Source organism: Puma concolor, chromosome C2 (genome assembly GCF_028749965.1).
Source record: "Puma concolor isolate L17-30 chromosome C2, mPumCon1.1.hap2, whole genome shotgun sequence".
In the NCBI taxonomy this organism is placed as follows: domain Eukaryota; kingdom Metazoa; phylum Chordata; class Mammalia; order Carnivora; family Felidae; genus Puma; species Puma concolor.
This window is the reverse complement of record NC_141675.1, coordinates 87,766,422-87,785,647: the sequence shown is the minus strand read 5'-3', so window position 1 is coordinate 87,785,647 and position 19,226 is coordinate 87,766,422. Positions and strand designations below refer to the sequence as shown.

At 36.6% G+C, this 19,226-nt stretch overlaps 1 protein-coding gene and 1 long non-coding RNA gene across 3 annotated transcripts in view; both read right to left on the bottom strand.

Annotated features, from left to right (window-relative positions):
* UBXN7 (UBX domain protein 7) overlaps window positions 1-19,226 on the bottom strand; it is a 58,201-nt gene that overhangs the window by 11,171 nt on the left and 27,804 nt on the right. For both annotated transcript variants that reach the window (XM_025913743.2, XM_086675113.1), the window contains 5 exons: window positions 15,009-15,074; window positions 11,360-11,472; window positions 5,628-5,774; window positions 4,282-4,372; window positions 3,318-3,445 (listed from right to left, as the gene is read on the bottom strand). In XM_025913743.2, the coding sequence (XP_025769528.1) occupies window positions 3,318-3,445; window positions 4,282-4,372; window positions 5,628-5,774; window positions 11,360-11,472; window positions 15,009-15,074 (545 nt within the window). The remainder of the gene's footprint in view (window positions 1-3,317; window positions 3,446-4,281; window positions 4,373-5,627; window positions 5,775-11,359; window positions 11,473-15,008; window positions 15,075-19,226) is intronic.
* LOC147577396 (uncharacterized) lies at window positions 12,892-15,002 on the bottom strand. The gene is made up of 2 exons (XR_015240230.1): window positions 14,050-15,002; window positions 12,892-13,768 (listed from the first exon to the last, which is right to left on the bottom strand). It is a non-coding gene; the product is annotated as an uncharacterized LOC147577396 (long non-coding RNA).

Genomic DNA, 19,226 nt, shown 5'->3' with positions numbered 1-19,226 from the left:
CTCAGAGCCTGGAGCCTGCTTCAGATTCTGTGTCCTCCTCTCTCTCCGCCCCACCCCTGCTTGTGCTCTGTCTGTCTCTGTCTTTCAAAAACGAATAAACATTAAAAAAAAAATTCTAAGGGATCTACAAAAAAGCTACTAGAACTAGTAAGTAAATTTAGGAAGGCTGCAGCCTACAAGGTCAATATACAAAAACTGTAAAATATTGTTCAGAGAAATTTAAGACTTAAATAAATGGAGAGATACATTTTCATGGACCTGAATACTCAATATTGTCAAGATGTCAATTCTCTCCAAAATAATCCATAAAGCAATGCAAATCCAATCAAAATCCCAGCAGCTTCCCTTGCTAAAAGGCAACCAATAGAATGGGAGAAGATATTGCAAATGACATACTGGACAAAGGGTATTCAAAGTCTATAAAGAACTTAACAAACTCAACACCCAAAAAAACAAATAATCTAGTGAAGAAATGGGCAGAGGACATGAAATAGACACTCTTCCAAAGAAGACATCTGGATGGCTAACAGACACATGAAAAGATGCTCAATATCACTCATCATCAGGGAAATATAAATCAAAATCACAATGAGATACAACCTTATACCTGTCAGAGTGGCTAAAATTAACAACTCAGGGAACAACAGAAATTGGTGAGAATGCGGAGAAAGGGGAACACTTTTACACTGTTGGTGGGAATGCAAACTGGTGCAGCCCACTCTGGAATAGTATGGAGGTTCCTCAAAAAATTTAAAAAAAGAAAGTGACAAACTGATTCTAAAACTTATGTGGGAACACGAAGGATCTGAAATAACCAAACAACTATAAAGAAGAATAAAGTTGGAGAACTTACACCATGCAATTTCGAGATTTACAAAGCTACTATCACTAAGACAGAGAAAAGTGGTGTAGAGAAAGACATAACATAATCACTGGAAGGAAGAGTCCATAAACCGACACATATATATGATCATTTTTTGACAAAGGTGCAAAGGGCAATTCAATGGAGAAAGGGTAATATTTTCAGCAAATGGTGCTGGAACAAGTGTACAGCCATATGCAGACAGACAAAAAGCCCCAACTCAACCCTATCCTGACACCATATACAAAAATTCATTCAAAATGGATCACTGACTTAAGAGCTAAAAATAAAAAAAACATGGGATAAAATCTTGGGTTAGGCTAAGATTTCTTAGATAAGAGACAAAAAGCACAAAGTATAAACGCTGATAAACTGGATTTCATGAAAAATTTAAAATTTGCTCTTCAAGGGGCGCGTGGGTGGCTCAGTCGGTTAAGCATCTGACTTTGGCTCCGGTTATGATGTCGCGGTTCATGGATTTGAGACCCACATTGGGCTCTGTGCTGACAGCTCAGAGCCTGGAGTCTGCTTCAGGTTCTGGGTCTCCCTCTCTTTCTGCCCCTCCCCCACTCATGCTCTGTCTCTCTCCCTCAAAAATAAATAAAAACATTAAAAAATTTTTTTAAAAAGCTGTAACTGTTCTTATACCTGGCTGGCTCAGTTGGTAGAGCATGTGACTCTTGATCTCAGGGCTGAGAGTTTGAGCCCCACATTTGGTACAGGGATTAAAAATAAAATCTTTTTTTTTTTTTAAATAGCTATAACTTTTCAAAAATAAAATAAAGGCTAACTTATTACAAACATAAAAGCAAATAGATATGCCCACATGACATGCAATGGCTTTGACTGCAGATAATAACACTCCGTACCATGTATGTTGATTTTAAAGAATGGCACTATATCAGACACTACTAGTTTCCTATCTCACATCCAGTCTTCTTTGCTTTCTTAACAGGACCTTAATTGTATTTGTGCAAGAAAATATGTCCAGCTAAAATAAGCAGAACTCTTATCTGTATCTGTTTACTTTTGTACAGAGGCACTACCCCCATCTTCCTTGTCCATGCTTGGATATAATGCCTGGGAGCAGAGCATCTATATTGTGATTGTACGAACAAGCCAACAGTAAGGATGGGGGGATGGGAGGGAGGAAGAGGAGAAATCTGGTTTCTTGACATCCACAGAAGTCACATTCTAGACTGCCTGCCTCGACTTCTTGTTGAACAAAGTAGATGTCTTCTTTGTTTAAGTCATTATCTGTTGGTGTTTCTCTTGCACACAGTTGATCAGTATTTGTAACATTCATAGAATTGTATCAGAAGTGGGGTCTGAGGTACTGGTCACCCAAATCATCCCTATGTATTTGTCCAATGTTATGGTCCCATTCTTTCCCACTAAACGTCTTACTTTTCATAAGAGACCTGGTGAAGTTGTTAACTTAATTTATGTTGTTGTAATTCAGCAACTCACAAGCTCAGGCTCTGGTTTTTGAAAATATCAGCCTTAGGTATGACTGCAAAAGATAAGAAACTCTCTCAGGGCAATTATAAAGACTCTTTGGGGGTTTTTTTTGCCTTAAATAAGAATTCTACCTAAGCAAAACTTCTCAGAATAATGAAAAAAACAAAAAAAGCTGAAACAATGTTTTGTACTACTGTATCTACCTCAATAAAAATTCTCTACGGGGGGGGGGGGGGGGGGGGGCGGGGAGAAGAATTCTATACCACCCCTTGGCAAGCATGCATACCATTCTGTGCCTGTGTGTTTTATTCTAGGTGATAAACTTAAGGAACAGTTTCATAACTGCATTATATGGACTGTTAAAGTCATATCCTCTAAAACTAATTTTATTCTCACTGCCATCAAACCCAAATAGCTCCTACCACCAAATGAGAGTCCCATTATCTCTGAAGGTCTCTTACTCACCACCAATCTTGACTTCAATTATCAAACAGGTCTGCCTCATAATAGCGTATTATAGAAATTAAGTACAGAAATAATCTCTGGGTGGGCCAGGGAGCCAGACCCCAAAGCTATATAACCAGTACTAATGTCCAGCTACACTATGAAAGCTGTCTAGGAAAAATACCATTTCTACTGCTGCTTAGACTTGGATACCAAAAGGCCTGACATGCTACCCCTGAAGAAGTGGATAGCTTGCCGTTATCAGTTCTCCTACCTACCGGTACACATTCACACTGTTTATTTCTAAATCCAGGTCTCCGGTCACATGCCCTTACCCTAACTGTAAAGGAGACTAGGAATATGAATCTTATAATCTCACTGAGAAGATAGGACACCTATGTGGGAAATTATCAAAATATAAGGAGGGTGTCTAAGATGTGCAGCCACAAACTTTAACTTTTACATTATTACCTTTACTCAAACATTTTACACAAGATATTTATATGCAATTACACTTAATTGCCCATCACCACTTCTCAGTCATACTTACTGAACGGGCACATTTTTTGGGGGGACTGCTAGAAAGTCCATCCAGTTGCCCATGTTCACCCAGAAATCCTGTCACTTGGTCCAAGAAAGAAGATACATCTAACTGGTGCCACTCTACTAGCTTCTGACCTAAAAATTAAAAACCAGGGTATATAATAAAATCAATACTCTTTCTGAATATTCTCATTAAATATTTCTTTTGGTATATGCATAATTAAATTACTGGGAACACACTCCACCCCTCACCAGCCTAAGTTACATAGTATGTTCATAAACTAGAGGATACATTAATTATAATCAACCTAAGCGATTCCTGGCCATCATGACAGAGCAGCTACTTTACCTGCTGATATCATTAACTGCCATTTAGGAAGAGGTTCAGACAAAGCAGTATCCGTATGAAACTCAAATTAATAATAAAACTAACTCTACCCTCTGCTTCTCTGATGGGATTACAACAGCCACTGAACAATCTTAATATTTTAATGATAGAAAATCAAAGGAGATTCCTTATAAAATAACAAGAAAGAAAAAGTTATTCTTTCAAAGGACAAAACTACACAAAAATATAAAAATACTCCCATCTCCCAAAGTTACCAGAAACAGACTCCTAAATATATACTTCATAGATATTTAAATATTTCTCACGGACATGAACAAAAACCCTTCATCTAAAGTATTACAAATAATTCTCGGGATGCGTGGTGGCTCAGTCGGTTAAGCATCGACTCCTGATTTTGGCTCAGGCCACAATCTCACAGTACAGTGCAGAGCCCACTTGGGATTCTCTCTCTCTCTGCCCCTCCCCTGCTCATGCTCTCTCTCTCTCTCTCTCTCAAAATAAATAAATAAACATAAAAAAACAAATAATTCTGAAACTGGATCCAAGTCAAATATTAAAGGTCAATTATTTAGATAAGTGAAAGAGAAATAAGTTAAAGGCTGTAAGCTGACATAAATCTTACCTGTCCGTGGATCCAAGATAGAAACATAGGGGAAATCCCCTAACTTATAAAACTGTATGTATCTCTGACCTTCTTCACTGTCGTGATAAACCTGTTAAGTCATTGATATTAAAAAAAAAGTGTCAACTAGATCTTTGTTAAATATACCAACAGCAATTAATTATCCAAATACACCTTTGGTATATGTTAGATTTTCACTCCTGTCTTAGATAATTAAAGCCATCTGATGTGAACTCCCTCAACTTCCTGCCTTCAATGCCTCTGGAAACTTGTATAAACATATCACTCTGTTCTTTCTCTCTTCCCAGTTCAGAAGAGGTATTGCCCTTCCTGTTGTTATCTGTCCATCTATGTCATTCCTGACTTTCAACCATATACATCTTAATAAATCACAATGTACTATATATTATATGGTTCAATGCCTGGCATAATGCTAGGCAAAGAGATAATCAACAGGTGCTGAATAAAAGGTTACCATTCAGAAAAATCATGTTGAATTTAGGGGCCTATAACACACGAGAACAGGCAAATCAATAGCATATCTTGCATTGGGAAAAGAATTAAGTTCATTCAGAAGTTTTTATTTTCAATTTATTTTTCATAAAATAAAAAACCAGAGCAAGATCATCTAACCTTAGCTTGGATCATTTATATAAAAAGAAACTAGAACCAGTAAGACCCTAAGTGATAAATGTAAGGACACACAGATGGGAGTATCAAACTCAAGCTAAAATCTAGGCCTTAGTCAAATGTTTTTCCATTACTTCAAGAACTTCTATATCAGTACTGTCAATTATAGTAGCCACTAGAACATGTGGTATTGAAGCACTTGAAATGTGGCTAGTCAGATACTGGTTAAATATAAAATACACACCAGATCTTAAAGACTTAACACCAAAAAACAAACAAACAACACCACTTCATATTTTAATATTAGTTTTATATGACAGAATGTGACTTTATAAAAATATATTAAAATTAATTCCACTTATTTCTTTTGACCTTTTTAAATGTGGCTACTGGAAAAATTACTTATGTAGCTCACATTATATTTCTGTTGAATAGTATAGTTGTACATTCTATTGAAATATATCAACTCTTCTGAGATATAAATACTACGTGGCTTACATGGGTTGGTTCTTTTTCCTCCTTCCCTTAGGAGTTCTTCATTGCTGACCTTATTTTCACTTGTCCTTACTACTTCAGCCATTATGGGTAGTTTTACTTTTTCATATATCACAATTTAACTGTTAATTTTTTTCCCATTTTATAACCTACTGCCTCCTCCCCAACATCTCATACTACAATAGTAAAATACAACAAAAATTTTGATTAATTCTCCTCACCTGCCAGAAAATGAAATGTTCCCGGATAATATTCTTCACAGCTTCATTGCTCCACACATCACGGTTGAGGCACTGGCATGCAAAGTCTTGTACATTTTGAATGTTTATCATTAGCCACTTATTTTGCATCTGGCCGCACTCTTTGGCCTGTAGAGTAAAGTTATATAACATTTGTCAGAAACACTTTCTATTTGGTAACTGATATGTTTCAGAATTCAGAAGCTGTCCTCATATAAATACAAAATTTTTTCTCAAATATGACACCTAGAGTTTTCAGTATCTATACATTAATTTGAGTATATGTATGTAATTACAAGGTTCATTTTCAAGCATTTTTCAAATTTAAATGAACTGCTTTTCATTTATACACTGTTATTATTCTAATGGCTAGATTTTTTTGTACATTAAACATCTTTACCTAAAAAAGATTCCACAAACTAGGTCAAAAAATCATGTAATCCTATCATATCATCTCTTCCAATCCCTATCCACAAATATCTCTCCTTTTAAACAAATGTAAGCAGTATGTATCTATTGCTATTTTATAGAACTACCCTAGACATTTCAGTAAAAGCTGTTGAGGGTTTCTTCTCTTGGGGTTATTATTCCTAAGAATGGGTTTCAAAAATGAGATCACAGGATCACAGACTATTTCAGAATGATCTCCAAGACTCCCCAATGTATAATACAAATATCAATCATGAGTATGTACTTTTTGCCTCACAGTTCCTCATTATCACAAAGACCTAAGAAATGTTGATGAACAGGAAAAGAATGGCACAAAAGCAAATGAGCAAATGCTACCTCAAACCTCTGCACAGGAAGTGAAATGAAAGCCATAGTTTTGAATAATTTTGTCCTAGAACAATATTCTTTTCCTAATCAATTTGACATGGGAAAATCTTAAGAATCAATTAACTCAGATTAATAACAATTGAAAAACATAACATTTTGAAAGTATCATAAAATGCAAAACTAAGAATATCTTCTGTTTTAAGGTTTATGCAATCTTGAAAATACTATTATCCTATTGTTTTGTATGAATCCCCCAGAGAAAATCATTTTCTAATATTCACTACTGATTCCACAAGTGAAAACACAAGTTCTAAAAAGAATTATCCATGTATTTGAGTCAGGAAGCTGTATTCAAAGGCTTAAAGTATATAAATATAATAACTCCTTGCTCCTAGGATGTAGTAGTGCCCCACTTACTTCCTTACCTATAGCATGCATACAGATTTCATAAATGAGTAGTAAGTAATTATACTGTTTTAATGGAAGAAAAACTATTTGAGAATAAAGAAAAAATTAACACACAAGGTAAATTTACATCTGCCTCGACTACAGCACTTGACAAGGAAAAAAATGTGTAACGTCAAAAATAATAAAAGTCCAGGGGAGCCTGGGTGGCTCAGTCGGTTAAGCATCCGATCTCAGGTCAGGTCATCACAGCATGGTTCATGGGTTTGAGCCCACGTCAGGCTCTCTGCTGTCAGTGCAGAGCCTGCTTTGGATCCTCTGCCTCCCTCTCTCTCTCTCTGTCCCTCCCCAGCTCGTGCGCTCTCTCTCAAAAATAAATTTTAAAAAGCTCAGAGTTTAAAAATGATGCATTCATTTGATTTCTATTTTTTAAAAATTCATTCATTCACATTCATGCTTTCATTAGTTCAGATTCATTCATTCACCAAGTATTTGAGTATCTACTGTGTTTCAGGTACAGTTATGGATGGTGGGTTATAGTAGTTACCAAAACACAAAAACCCCTGCCTTCTTGAAGCTTACATGAGGCAAAACCTTATACCAGCAAAAACATCTGAAGATCTATTAAGAAACTACTGCTAGAAGGAAGGAACCACAGAAGATACAAATTTCATGCAAAGCAACATCTGGACTAACTATAAGAGAGTCTTAACACAATCTCACTTAGTATACAAATTATATGAGTCAAGGGCTAGAGGTGTAAGTGGACCATGGGACAATGATGAATCTTCCCTCTTGGAATCTATTAGGCTGTTCTGAGTCAATATTTAAAAGCCATTACAGGGAGACGCAAGGGTAAATATGGCTACACCAAATAGGTATGTGATGGGATTTATCATGACAAGGGGGAAACAGTAAAGACTAACCTCTCTCTCAGTCCCAGACAGATCAGGAAAGTATGAAAAACAAGGATATAGAGGAAATATATATATATATATAACACTAAGAAGGAATATACACAGTACTTTTTTATGGAAATGTTAATTATTTTTATTCACATTTATAGCAAGTACTTTTGAAATTACTCTTAGTAATTAGGACTAGGTGCATGTGTAACTGAATGGCAACTTTAACAAATATGCATTAAGGAATATCAGGGAAATTGTTCTGACTCTTTCTGTACAATGTACTCCAGATTATGCCATTCAATCATTTAACACAGATTTAATGAGGGCCAACCATGTACCAGAAACTCTCCCAGGCACTGTGGAACAGTAAATAAAACAAAGTCCCTGTGTTCATGGAACTTATGGGCTAGTGGAGAAATAAGAAAACCTAAGAAATGTTCTGTTGCCCAGGTCAGATCATTCATCCTAAGTGCTATGCTCACTCAGTTCCAGCTACACGGGTTTTCTTGGCTGTATCAGAAATAGGCCTAGATATTTCCAATATCAGTACCTTTACACTTAACTATTTTGTCTGCTCTTCCCTTGGACATTCCTATGATTCATAGTCCTTCACTCTATTCAGACTTCTATCAAATCTCATCCTTTCATAATCTTCCCTGATCTTACTATCTAAAATAGTTCTGTTCTATCACAATTATAGACATATGTGAAACTTATGAAATCAACCTTGCTTTTAACTTCCATTAACAACACTTGTACCTTTAAAAAAAAAAGTTTATTTATTTATTTGGGGGGAGAGAGAGAGAGAGAGAGAGAGAGAGAGAGAGAGAGAGAGAATATCCCAAGTAGGCTCCGCATGCATGGTCAGAGCAGAGCCCAATGCAGGACTTGATCCCATGAATTGTCAGATCAGGGCCTGAGCCAAAATCAGGAGTTAAGACACTTAATCAATTGAGCCACCCACGCACTGACAGTGCAGAGCCTGCTCGGGATTCTCTCTCCCTGCCCCTCTCTTGCTTGTATGCACACATGCATGCATGCTCCCTCAAAAATAAACATTAAAAAAAAAAAATAGCCCTCTCTCCTTCCCTTATTCTATTTTTCTTTCTCCCAGCAACTATTATAACCTGAAATTTTTCTTCCTCTCTCCCTCCCTTTCTGCCTCTCTCTCTCTCTATATACATACATACCAAACATACATATAAAATATATATACACTAATTATATGTTATATATTATGTTCTTTATTTGTTTATAGTCTGTTTCTCCCCCTAGATTATAAACTCTTTGATGGCAAGAACTCTGTAGAGCTTGTTTATCACTATCTCCCTATGGCAGAAACTGCGTATAGGTACCAAATACCCATTTCCCCCTTCTCCCTCCTAGTAACAGAGGCTCCAATTTTTGCTAAGCATCTGGATTTCCTAGTGTCTCTTATAGCTATGTGTGGCTATGTTGTTGAGTTCTGCTTAATGGGATGTGAACAGAAGTGATATGTACAACTTTTAGGTTGTGCCTTTCAAGGGAAAAAGTGTGCCCCTTCCCCCCCTTCTGCTGGCTGGAAAGCAAACAAGGTGGTGAGCCATCTTGAATCATATAAACAGAAGCAAGCAAGACCTAGGAAACAACAGTGAAATACAGAAAAAAACTCCACTCCTAGTAACTTTATATAGCAGAACCACTAACAATCTGGACTTCTATCTTGTTTTAAGCTGTTTTTTTTCTTCCTGGTCTCTCTCATATGCCGTCAAATCTTTATCCCAACAAATATAATCCCCATTACCTAGAACAAGACCTTATAATAGAAGGCTTTGATAAATAGTTCCTGAGTAAACAAGTGAATTAATCAGTTTCTCATTTGGTTAGCATGAACCAGAACACCTGAACATACTCTACCTCTAGTTACACTAAGAAAGTCCAGTTTCTAAACCTGTAAAACTGTAGCTCAAATCTACATCTAAAATGGTGCCCAAACCTATGGCTTTTGCCTGAGCAGCAAGAGTGTCCCTCTAATTTTTAACATTCACCTCCTTAATCTTTAGTGACTTAATTTTGTATATTACCTCCCTAATTTTTATAAAACTAATGGATTTACCACTAGCCATAATTAAATGCCTACCTTTTGTGGGAGTGTTTATGTCATTTAAAGACTTGTAAACAATAAAGCTTAATATTATCAGTAAATAAAAGATAGATTGCTGCGAATAATATAGGTCATGAAATACAAAGAAAAACAGGTCATATAATAACTTAAAGTGAATCAAACTTCAGAGGACAAGATCAAACAAGATTCACATTTTCCCTCAACGAACAAGCATCAAAGTAACTGCTTTTATCAGCCCAAAGGGATCAAACGAAATCAAACGCAGAGTTATTTCATTCAGCCCTGAACAACTCAGAAGCTACTAAAAATGGGAAACATGGCAAAACAAACTCAAGTCCTTTTTGCCTTTTATATTGCTGCTATTCTCTCAATGGCTGAATTATCACCAGAACAGTAGAGAGGATACACAGCTACCATATTAAGATCACAAGGCAAAGAAAGAAAACATCTTTGAGCTGACTAATGAACACCAAAAACTCCCTCAATCAACTCTAGTCTTCTTTACATAACAAAAAGAAATGCTTGTTTAGTCAAATCACCATCATTTGGATTTTCTGTTACTTGCAGCCAAACACTCTGAGAGTTTACAATTCAGAAAATTAAAACTGAAGAATGGGCTTACAGTTAAAATTTTAATCCTGAGTATTTCATTTAGGCCACTATATGAATATGTCAAAGTACAAAATCTTTTTAAAAAATCAAGCATAACTAACTTCCAAATATGTAGCTACAAACTTCATTTTTGTGATTGTTTGACCCACTTTATCCTAACAGATAAGACTTACCTAAAATTTAAGTGATTTACATCTATGGAAATGCTATTCTGATTCAAAAGAGCATTAACATGCTAGTCAACACACAAAAGCAGCTGTTTGAACACTTTAAGAGAAGGATATTTAAAATCCTAACCAAACTCATTTGTTTAACAAATACTATGTTTCTATAAAATACCATAAACTGGGTCTCAATGATTACCAAAATAAAAAGAAACATGTTACCCCTGCCCTCATTAAGCTTATAATTTAGCAGACAATCAAATAAACCTGCTCTGGAAAGTTTTTCTTTGGCGTTAGCCAAATTAAAACCAAGAACTGAGGGAGAATATATTCTGCAACTACATAGATACTCTTTTAAAATACAGTAAGATTCCCATAGAAATATGGGCAAAAGATACCTAAAATTCACAAACGGCCAATAAACACAGGCACACTAGTCTCAGTACTAATCAAAGATACACACAAACTAAAACACATTAAGATTTTTTTCAAAAGCTACCAAAATGGCAAAGATTCTAAAGTGATACCACACAAGGGTAATAAAAGGATTTTTATCAAATCATCTCATTTACTGCTGGCATAAATATAAATCATGTAAACTTTTAGGTATCTCACACTTGTGTCATACTTATTAAGATGCCGATTCTCTATATGCTGGAAACTTTTTTGTTCTTAGAAAGAAAAAAATGGCATTGAAAATGCAAAAGGATTCATACCTAAGGCTTAAAATTTCCAACAACTTACTGTTTCAAAGCTGCCTTTATGCATCAAATCAATGGGTGGCCGGAAAAGATCTGCAAGGGTAGTCAGTTTCTTATCTATTGCTCCTCCATTTCTTAATTCCTGTTCTTGCCGAACTGCAGCACAGGAGGATAAGGAAATTTCAGTTAGCCAGAAAATAAAAGCCGTGCATCTAGAAATATAAAAAACATGCATCAACTGCAAGAATTACTGAACAACATGCCTGACCCCAAATGCAAATGCAAATATCTAATGCTGATTCTAAAAACAAACAAACAAACCCCAAAACAAAGCAAGGTGGGGAGGGAGTCTTAAGACTTAGCTGGTGCTCTCAATCCAAATGTAAGGAAGGATAAAAGCCGAAAATTATAGTAGAGTCACAGAATGAAAATATTTCCTTTTCATATTCCAAACCAACTTTAGCAGAGGAGAAAACTCCATCTCCATTTATCCAGTTCAATGATCCTAATGTATCTGCCGTTTCTAGCTACATTCCCAATCTTCAAAGATTCTGACAGTAAGAGAACACCACCACCTGTTGTCACCTTCTCCTGGAAGTGCACAGGCTTCCCTGAATGACCAGAGCTAGTCTGGGTTCCCTTTCAACTCTCTCCAAAGTTACAAGGCCTACCTGTGCTTCAGTGAGCTCATTACAAATCAACTACAAAATCAAGCATGGTCTAATAGTTTTTCACATATTCTCTAAACAACTTTCCTTTTAAGATTCCATTGCTAAATCAGTACTAAATCCTCTAAAAGAATAAGGCCAAGAATCTCATTCTGACTTAACTCCACAGAAAGATATAAACCTATTCCAAAAAAATTATAGCCAAAATGTTAATAGTGGCTGCTTTGGGTGGTGTGGCTTTTTCCTGTTCTGTTTTTCAATACACTACAATAATCCATTTTCATTATGGTCATTCCTTTAAACTGACAGCTATCGGGATTTTTTTGGCCAATTATTCAATTATTGTTTTAAGTTGAAATATAGTTGACACATAATATTCTTTTACTTTAAGGTGTGTAACACAGTGATTCAACAAGTATATACATTACAAAATGCTTACCACTGTAAGTGTAGTTACCTTTGTCACCATACAAATTATTACAGTATTAACTGACTATATTCTCAATGTTGTAGTTTTCATCACCGTGACTTTTCTTTTTCTGAGAGAGAGCGAACAAGCGAGAGAGCACACCCACATGCATGAATGCAAGCAGTGGGTTGGGGAGGAAGGGAGAAGAGGGAGATGGAGAATCTTAAGTAGGCTCCACGCCCAGCACAGCCTGACATAAGGCTTGATCTCACGACCCTGGGATCATGGCCTGAGCCGAAATCAAGAGTCAGACACTTAATGGACCAAGCCACCCAGGCGCCCCTGTATCTCTTAATCCTCTTCATTTATTTTACCTATCCTCTCACTCCCCTTTGGCAACTACCAATTTATTCTCTGCATGCAGGAGTCTCTTTTTGCTTGTTTGTTCATGGTTTTTTTTTAGATTCCACACGTAAGTGAAATCATATGGTATTTGTCTTTCTTTGACTTATTTCACTTAGCATAATATCCTCAAGGTCCATACATGTTGCTATGAATGGCAAGGTTTCTTTTTTTTTTTAATGTTCATTTATTTTTGAAGGAGAGAGAGAGGAGCATGAGTGGGAGAGGGGCAGAGAGAGAGGGAGACACAGAATCTGAAGCAGGCTCCAGGCTCCGAGCTGTCAGCACAGAGCCCACCACAGGGCTGCAACTCACAAACCGTGAGATCATGATCTGAGTCGAAGTTGGATGCCCAACTGAGCCACCCAGGTGCCCCAGTTTCATTCTTTTTTGTGCCTGAGTAATATTCCATTGTGTAATACCATATCTTCTCTACCCATTCATCTATTGATGGGCACTTAGGTTGCTTCCATATCTTGGCTACTGAAAATAATGTTGCAATAAACACAGGGGTGCATATGTCTTGTTTTCTTAGGATAAATACCAAGAATTGTAATTACTGAGTCATATGGTATTGCTATTTTTAATTTTTTGAGAACCTCCATATTGTTTTCCATATGCTGCACCAATCTACAATCCGATCAAGAGTGCACAAGGGTTCCCTATTCTCCACATCTTTGCCAACACTTCTTATTTCTTGCCTATTTGGTACTATCCATTATGACTGATGTGAGGTGAGATATCAAGACCTTGGGGGAAACCACCTTTTTCTTTTATTATAGTCAACATTTAAGTGCTTGTTCAAAAGCTGATTAACTTTGTAAATTACCAGATTTCTTACATTTCTCCATCACTCTTATTATTCTATCATCAGTTAGGTTAGCATTTGGAACAATTCAGCTCAAGGGGAAGTTAGTAACAATCACAGACTGAACTCACAAATTCCTTTTAAAATAAGGTATTTCAGGGGCGCCTGGGTGGCGCAGTCGGTTAAGCGTCCGACTTCAGCCAGGTCACGATCTCGCGGTCCGTGAGTTCGAGCCCCGCGTCGGGCTCTGGGCTGATGGCTCAGAGCCAGGAGCCTGTTTCCGATTCTGTGTCTCCCTCTCTCTCTGACCCTCCCCCGTTCATGCTCTGTCTCTCTCTGTCCCAAAAATAGGTGGACGTTGAAAAAAAAAAAAAAATTAAAAAAAAAAAATATTAAATAAATAAATAAATAAATAAATAAAATAAAATAAGGTATTTCAGGGGCACCTGGATGGCTCAGTCAGTTGGGCGTCCGACTCCCGATTTTGTCTCAGGTCATGTTCTCACAGTTTGTGAGTTCAAGCCCCATGTTGGGCTCTGTGCTACCAGCACAGAGCCTGCTTGGAATTCTGTCTCTTGCTTTCTCTGCCCCTCCCCTACTTGCTATCTCTCTCTCAAAATAAATAAAAAATAAACATAATAAATACATATATAATAAAACTGAAATGAAATAATAAAATAAAATGAAATAAAATAAAATAAAATAAATAAAGGTGATTCCTGGGATATCTGGGTGGCTTAGTCAATTGAGCATCCAACTCTTGACTTCAGCTCAGGTCATGATCTCACAGTCATGAAATTGAGCCCCAAGTCAGGCTCTGTGCTCAATGCAAAACATGCTTGGGATGCTCTCCTTCTCTGCCCCTCCCATGCTCTCTCTCTCTAAAATAGTAATAATAAAAAAAAAAATAAAAATAAAATAAAATAGTAATAATAAGATAAAATAAAAATATTTTTTAAAAATTTAAGGTGATTCGTGGGGTGCCTGGGTGGCTCAGTCAGTTAAGTGTCCAGCTCTTGATTTCAGCTCAGGTCATGATCCAGGTCATGAGATCAAGGCCCATGTTGGGCTCTGTGCTAAGCATGGAGGCTGCTTAAGATATTCTCTCTCCCCCTCTACCTCCCTCTCTCTCTCTGCCCCCCCGCCCCCTCCCCAATTCACACACACTCTCTCTAAAATAATTTTTAAAATAAATAATAAAATAAGGTGACTCCTTAGATTAATCTTTTTCCTTAAAAAAAAAAAAAAAACCTATATAAAACAAACCAAACCAGGATCTTGACTTGTAGCAGAGTGTATGGGTGCTTTTCCAATTTGTGGTTTTCTATGTGGGAGAGTGAGGGGAGAGGACAGAAGAGAGAAGAAGGAGGAAGAGAGAGATAATAAACTGGCCCAAGATACCTACTAGTTTCAGTTTGAAAATCTCGGAAACCATCAAATATTGAACGTGCAGGCCGTCGTCTTTTAGGAGCTTTAGGGGAAAAAAATAGAATTGATACAGAAATTTAAACCTTAATTTTGAAACAACTCTAAAAACTTCCTAATCTGCACATCTTGCTTTAAAACACTCATAGATTTATAAAGGTGTCCTCTTCAAAAACTAAAATATTTTAAAACCTTTAAGTCATTCATATACAAAAACTCAACCATCTTCAGCCCAACCATTTTGTTTTACAAATAAGAAAATTATGGCCCAGTTAAGAGACTTAATCAAACTTATGTAAAAGACAGGAAGAAAGAAGATTTTGAGGAGGACTCCCCCTGGTGATGAAGCTATATACGTGCTGCAAATATCTAATTTAGGTTAGCCTAAGAAAGCAGACTACCCTTTAGTTGACACTTAAGTACCTAACTTCTAATCCCTAATATTATATATTCTTAGTGAGTGGATTCACAGAATTATAAACACCAAAAACATTTTTAATTCTGGAAAAAGTTTTTTTCCAGTTACACAATGGTTTAATGAGAGGAAAGTGAACAGAACCAAGGTCTTCTGATACTCAGTCTAGTGTCTATTACCCAATCCTTAAGTATTTTATAGATGAAGTTTAGAAAGCAATAATAAAAATGTTATCTTCCTATATGCATATGTTCAAATCATTTGCCAGATCATGTGTGTGCATTACAATAAACCAGATCATTTATATATAGTAAACAAGGACACTTAACAATTCTTAAAATATGGGTAACAATTATTAAATTGGCTTATGGCATGCTTGGCCAGCATGTAAACAGAACAATGCTTTGTGTTAATAAATGATAAATTGAGCAGTAAGGTTAGATACAAAGTATAAAAGTCCTCCACCCATGTCAAAGCATCTTTCCCAAAAGTCTGTGTATGTCATTATATAATTCTTTCTAAGAGCAATGGAATAAAAAAGCAAAATGCAGAACCATATATTTTAAAAACTCATTTTTGTTTAAAGTATTATTTGTCTGTATATAATTTATGTACTTTTGTGTATTTATGTTAAAGAATCATAATATTATTTCTAGGAAAAGAGATGTGATTAAGAAAAGGAGAAAGAAACTTCCATGTTTTAGTTCTGTATTGGATTTTATTTATATTGAGTTTGTTTTAACCGAAAATTTTAAAATTTAAATACTGCAGTATTTTCTCCTCCCTTCAAGCAGCAAGGAATGTTACTCTTTTCAATCCTGGAACTATTTTTAATCAAGAGTTCCTATTTCAAATGTATGTTTCTGGCAAGAATAATATGGCCTGTCAAATAATGCCTTCTTAAAACTCATTATCAGATACTTTTTAACCATAAATTAAGAAAGTAAGGGTATCAAAGGATAAGGCATAGAATGGCTGCCTAAAAAGAGCATATTATGATTGGGGAGGTAGCATATAAAAGATAGTTTTCTTCTACTTTTAAAACTGCCAAAGGCAGGCCACCCAATATTCTACACTATTTCACACACACATACCCACTCTCTTCCCATTTTAGCCCTTTTCTATTAGGCACCTGATGTCTCCTACTTCCTCTTTTGCTAGCCTTGAACCCAACTCCTTTGATTTCTTGCGCTCATTATCTGCTCCTATTTGTTTCCTCCTCATTTATGCTAAGTCTAACCTAGAATCTATCCCCAGAAAAAAAAATAAAAGGGGCGCCTGGGTGGCTCAGCCAGTTAAGTGTCAAATTCTTGGTTTCGGCTCAAGTCATGATCTCAATGTTACGAGATTGAGCCCTGCATTGGGCTCTGCACTGAACATGGTGCCTAGTTACGATTCTCTCTCTCCTCCCCCTCCTGCCCTCTCCTCTGGTCACCCTCTCTCTAAAAAACAAAAACAAAACCCAAAAACCGAAGAACCTCTCCTCAGTCCACACACGACACACATCTAGTACTAGGATCATTATTATAGGCATACCTCAGAGATAATGTAAGTTTGGTTTCAGACTACCACAATAAAGCAAATATCATATTAAAACGAGTCAAATGAATTTTTGAGTTTCCCAGTTATGTTTACACTAAAGTGGACCATAGAATACAGAATTGAACTGCAAGGCTCTTCTTATATGCGGATATTTTTCAACAAATACAGTAAAGTTTTTCTCTTATGATTTTTTAATAACATTTTTTCTCCAGCTTACTTTTTTGTTAAGAATACAGTATATGATATATATAACATACAAAATATGTGTTAATCAACTGTTTATGTTATTGGTAAGGCTTCTGGTCAACCGCAGGCTATTAGTGAAGTTTTGGGGAGAATCAACAGTTATATGCATATTTTCAACTGCTTGGGAGTCTGCTCCCTTAACCCTCGAGCTGTTCAAGGAACAACTATATATTGTAGTCCATTACATGTGCAATAGCACTATGTGTTTAAAAATGTACACATTAATTTAAAACATTTTTCTTGTTGGGGCACCTGGGTGACTCAGTCAGTTGGGTGTTCAACTCTTGATTTCAGCTCAGGTCACGGTCCCAGGGCCATGGGATCTAGCCCTACATTGGGCTCTGTGCTAGGCATGGAGACTGCTTAGGATTCTCTCTCTTTCCCTCTGCCCCTCTACCCCAATGGCACCCTCTCTAAAATAAAATTTTAAAAAATGTATTGCTAAAAACTGTTAACCATTGTTGGAGCTTACAGCAAGTTGTAATTTTTTTTTTGCTAGTGAAGGGTCTTGAATCTATGTTGATGGCTGTGAGTGATTACAGTGGTTGCTGAAGTTGGGGTGGCTGTGGCAACTTCTTAAGATAATAAAGTCTGCTGCATAAATTGACTCTTATTTTCACAAATGATTTCTCTGCAGCATACAATTTTGTTTGACAACATTTGAGATGAACTTCTTTCAAAATTGGGACTCAATCAAGGGGCGCCTGGCTGGCTCAGTCAGTGGAGTGTGCAACTCTTGATCCTGATTGAGGTTGTGCATTTGAACTCCACATTGGGTGCAGAGATTCTTTAAATAAATAAATAAATTTTTAAGAACTGGAGTCAATCCTCTCAAACCCTGCTACTGCTTTATCAACTAAGTTTATGTAATATCCTAAATCCTTTGTTATCATCTCAATAATCTTCACAGCATCTTCACCAGGAGTAGCTTCCATCTCAAGAAACCATTTCCTTTGCTTATCCCTAAGAAGCAACTCCTCATCCATTCAAGTTTTATCAAGAGATTGCAGCAATTCAGTTACATCTTCAGGCTCTACTTCTAATTCTAGTTCTCTTGCTATTTCTACCGCATCCGCAGTTACTTCCTCCACTCAAGTCTTGAAGTCCCAAAGTCATCCACGAGGGGTTGGAATTACTGCTTCCAAATTCTTGTTAATATTATTGTGGCCACTTTCTATGAATCATGAATGTTCTTAATGGCATCTAGAATGGTAAATCCTTCCTACGAGGTTTTCAATTTACATTGCCCAGATCTATCAGAAGAATCACTGTCTATGGCCTTATGGGATTCATTTTTTTAATAGTAAGACTTGAAAGTAAAAATCGCTCCTTAATCCATGGGCCGCAGAATGGATGTGTGTTAGCAAGCAAGAAGACAACATTAATCTTATTGGACATTACCATCAGAGCTCTTAGATGACCAGGTGTGTTGTCACTGAGCAGTCATATTTTGAAAAGAATCTTTTCTTCTGAGCAGGTCTCAACAGTGCGGTTAAATATTTGGTAAACCACGTTGCAAACAGATGTGCTGTCATCTAGGCTTTGTTGTTCCATTTACAGAGCTCAGGCAGAGCAGATTTAGCATAATGCTTAAGGGCCTTAGGATTTTCAGAATGGTAAAGGAGCACTGGTTTCAACAAGTCACCAGCTACAATAGCCCCAAACAACAGAGCCAGACTCTCCTTTGGAGATCTGAAGCACTGACTTCTCCTCTCTAGCTATGGAAGCCCTAGATAGCATCTTCTTCCAACAGAAGGCTGTTTTGTCAACACTGAAAACCTGTTGCTTAGTGTAGCCACTTTCACTAATTATCCAAACTAGATCTTCTGGATAACTTGCTATAGCTTCAACATCAGCACTTGCTGTTTCCCTTTGCATTTTTATGTTATGGAGATGGGTTTTTCCCTTAAACGTCATGAACCAACCTCCGCTAGCTTCATATTTTTCTTCTGTAGCTTCTTCACCTCTCGGCCTTCATAGAACTGTAGAGTTAGG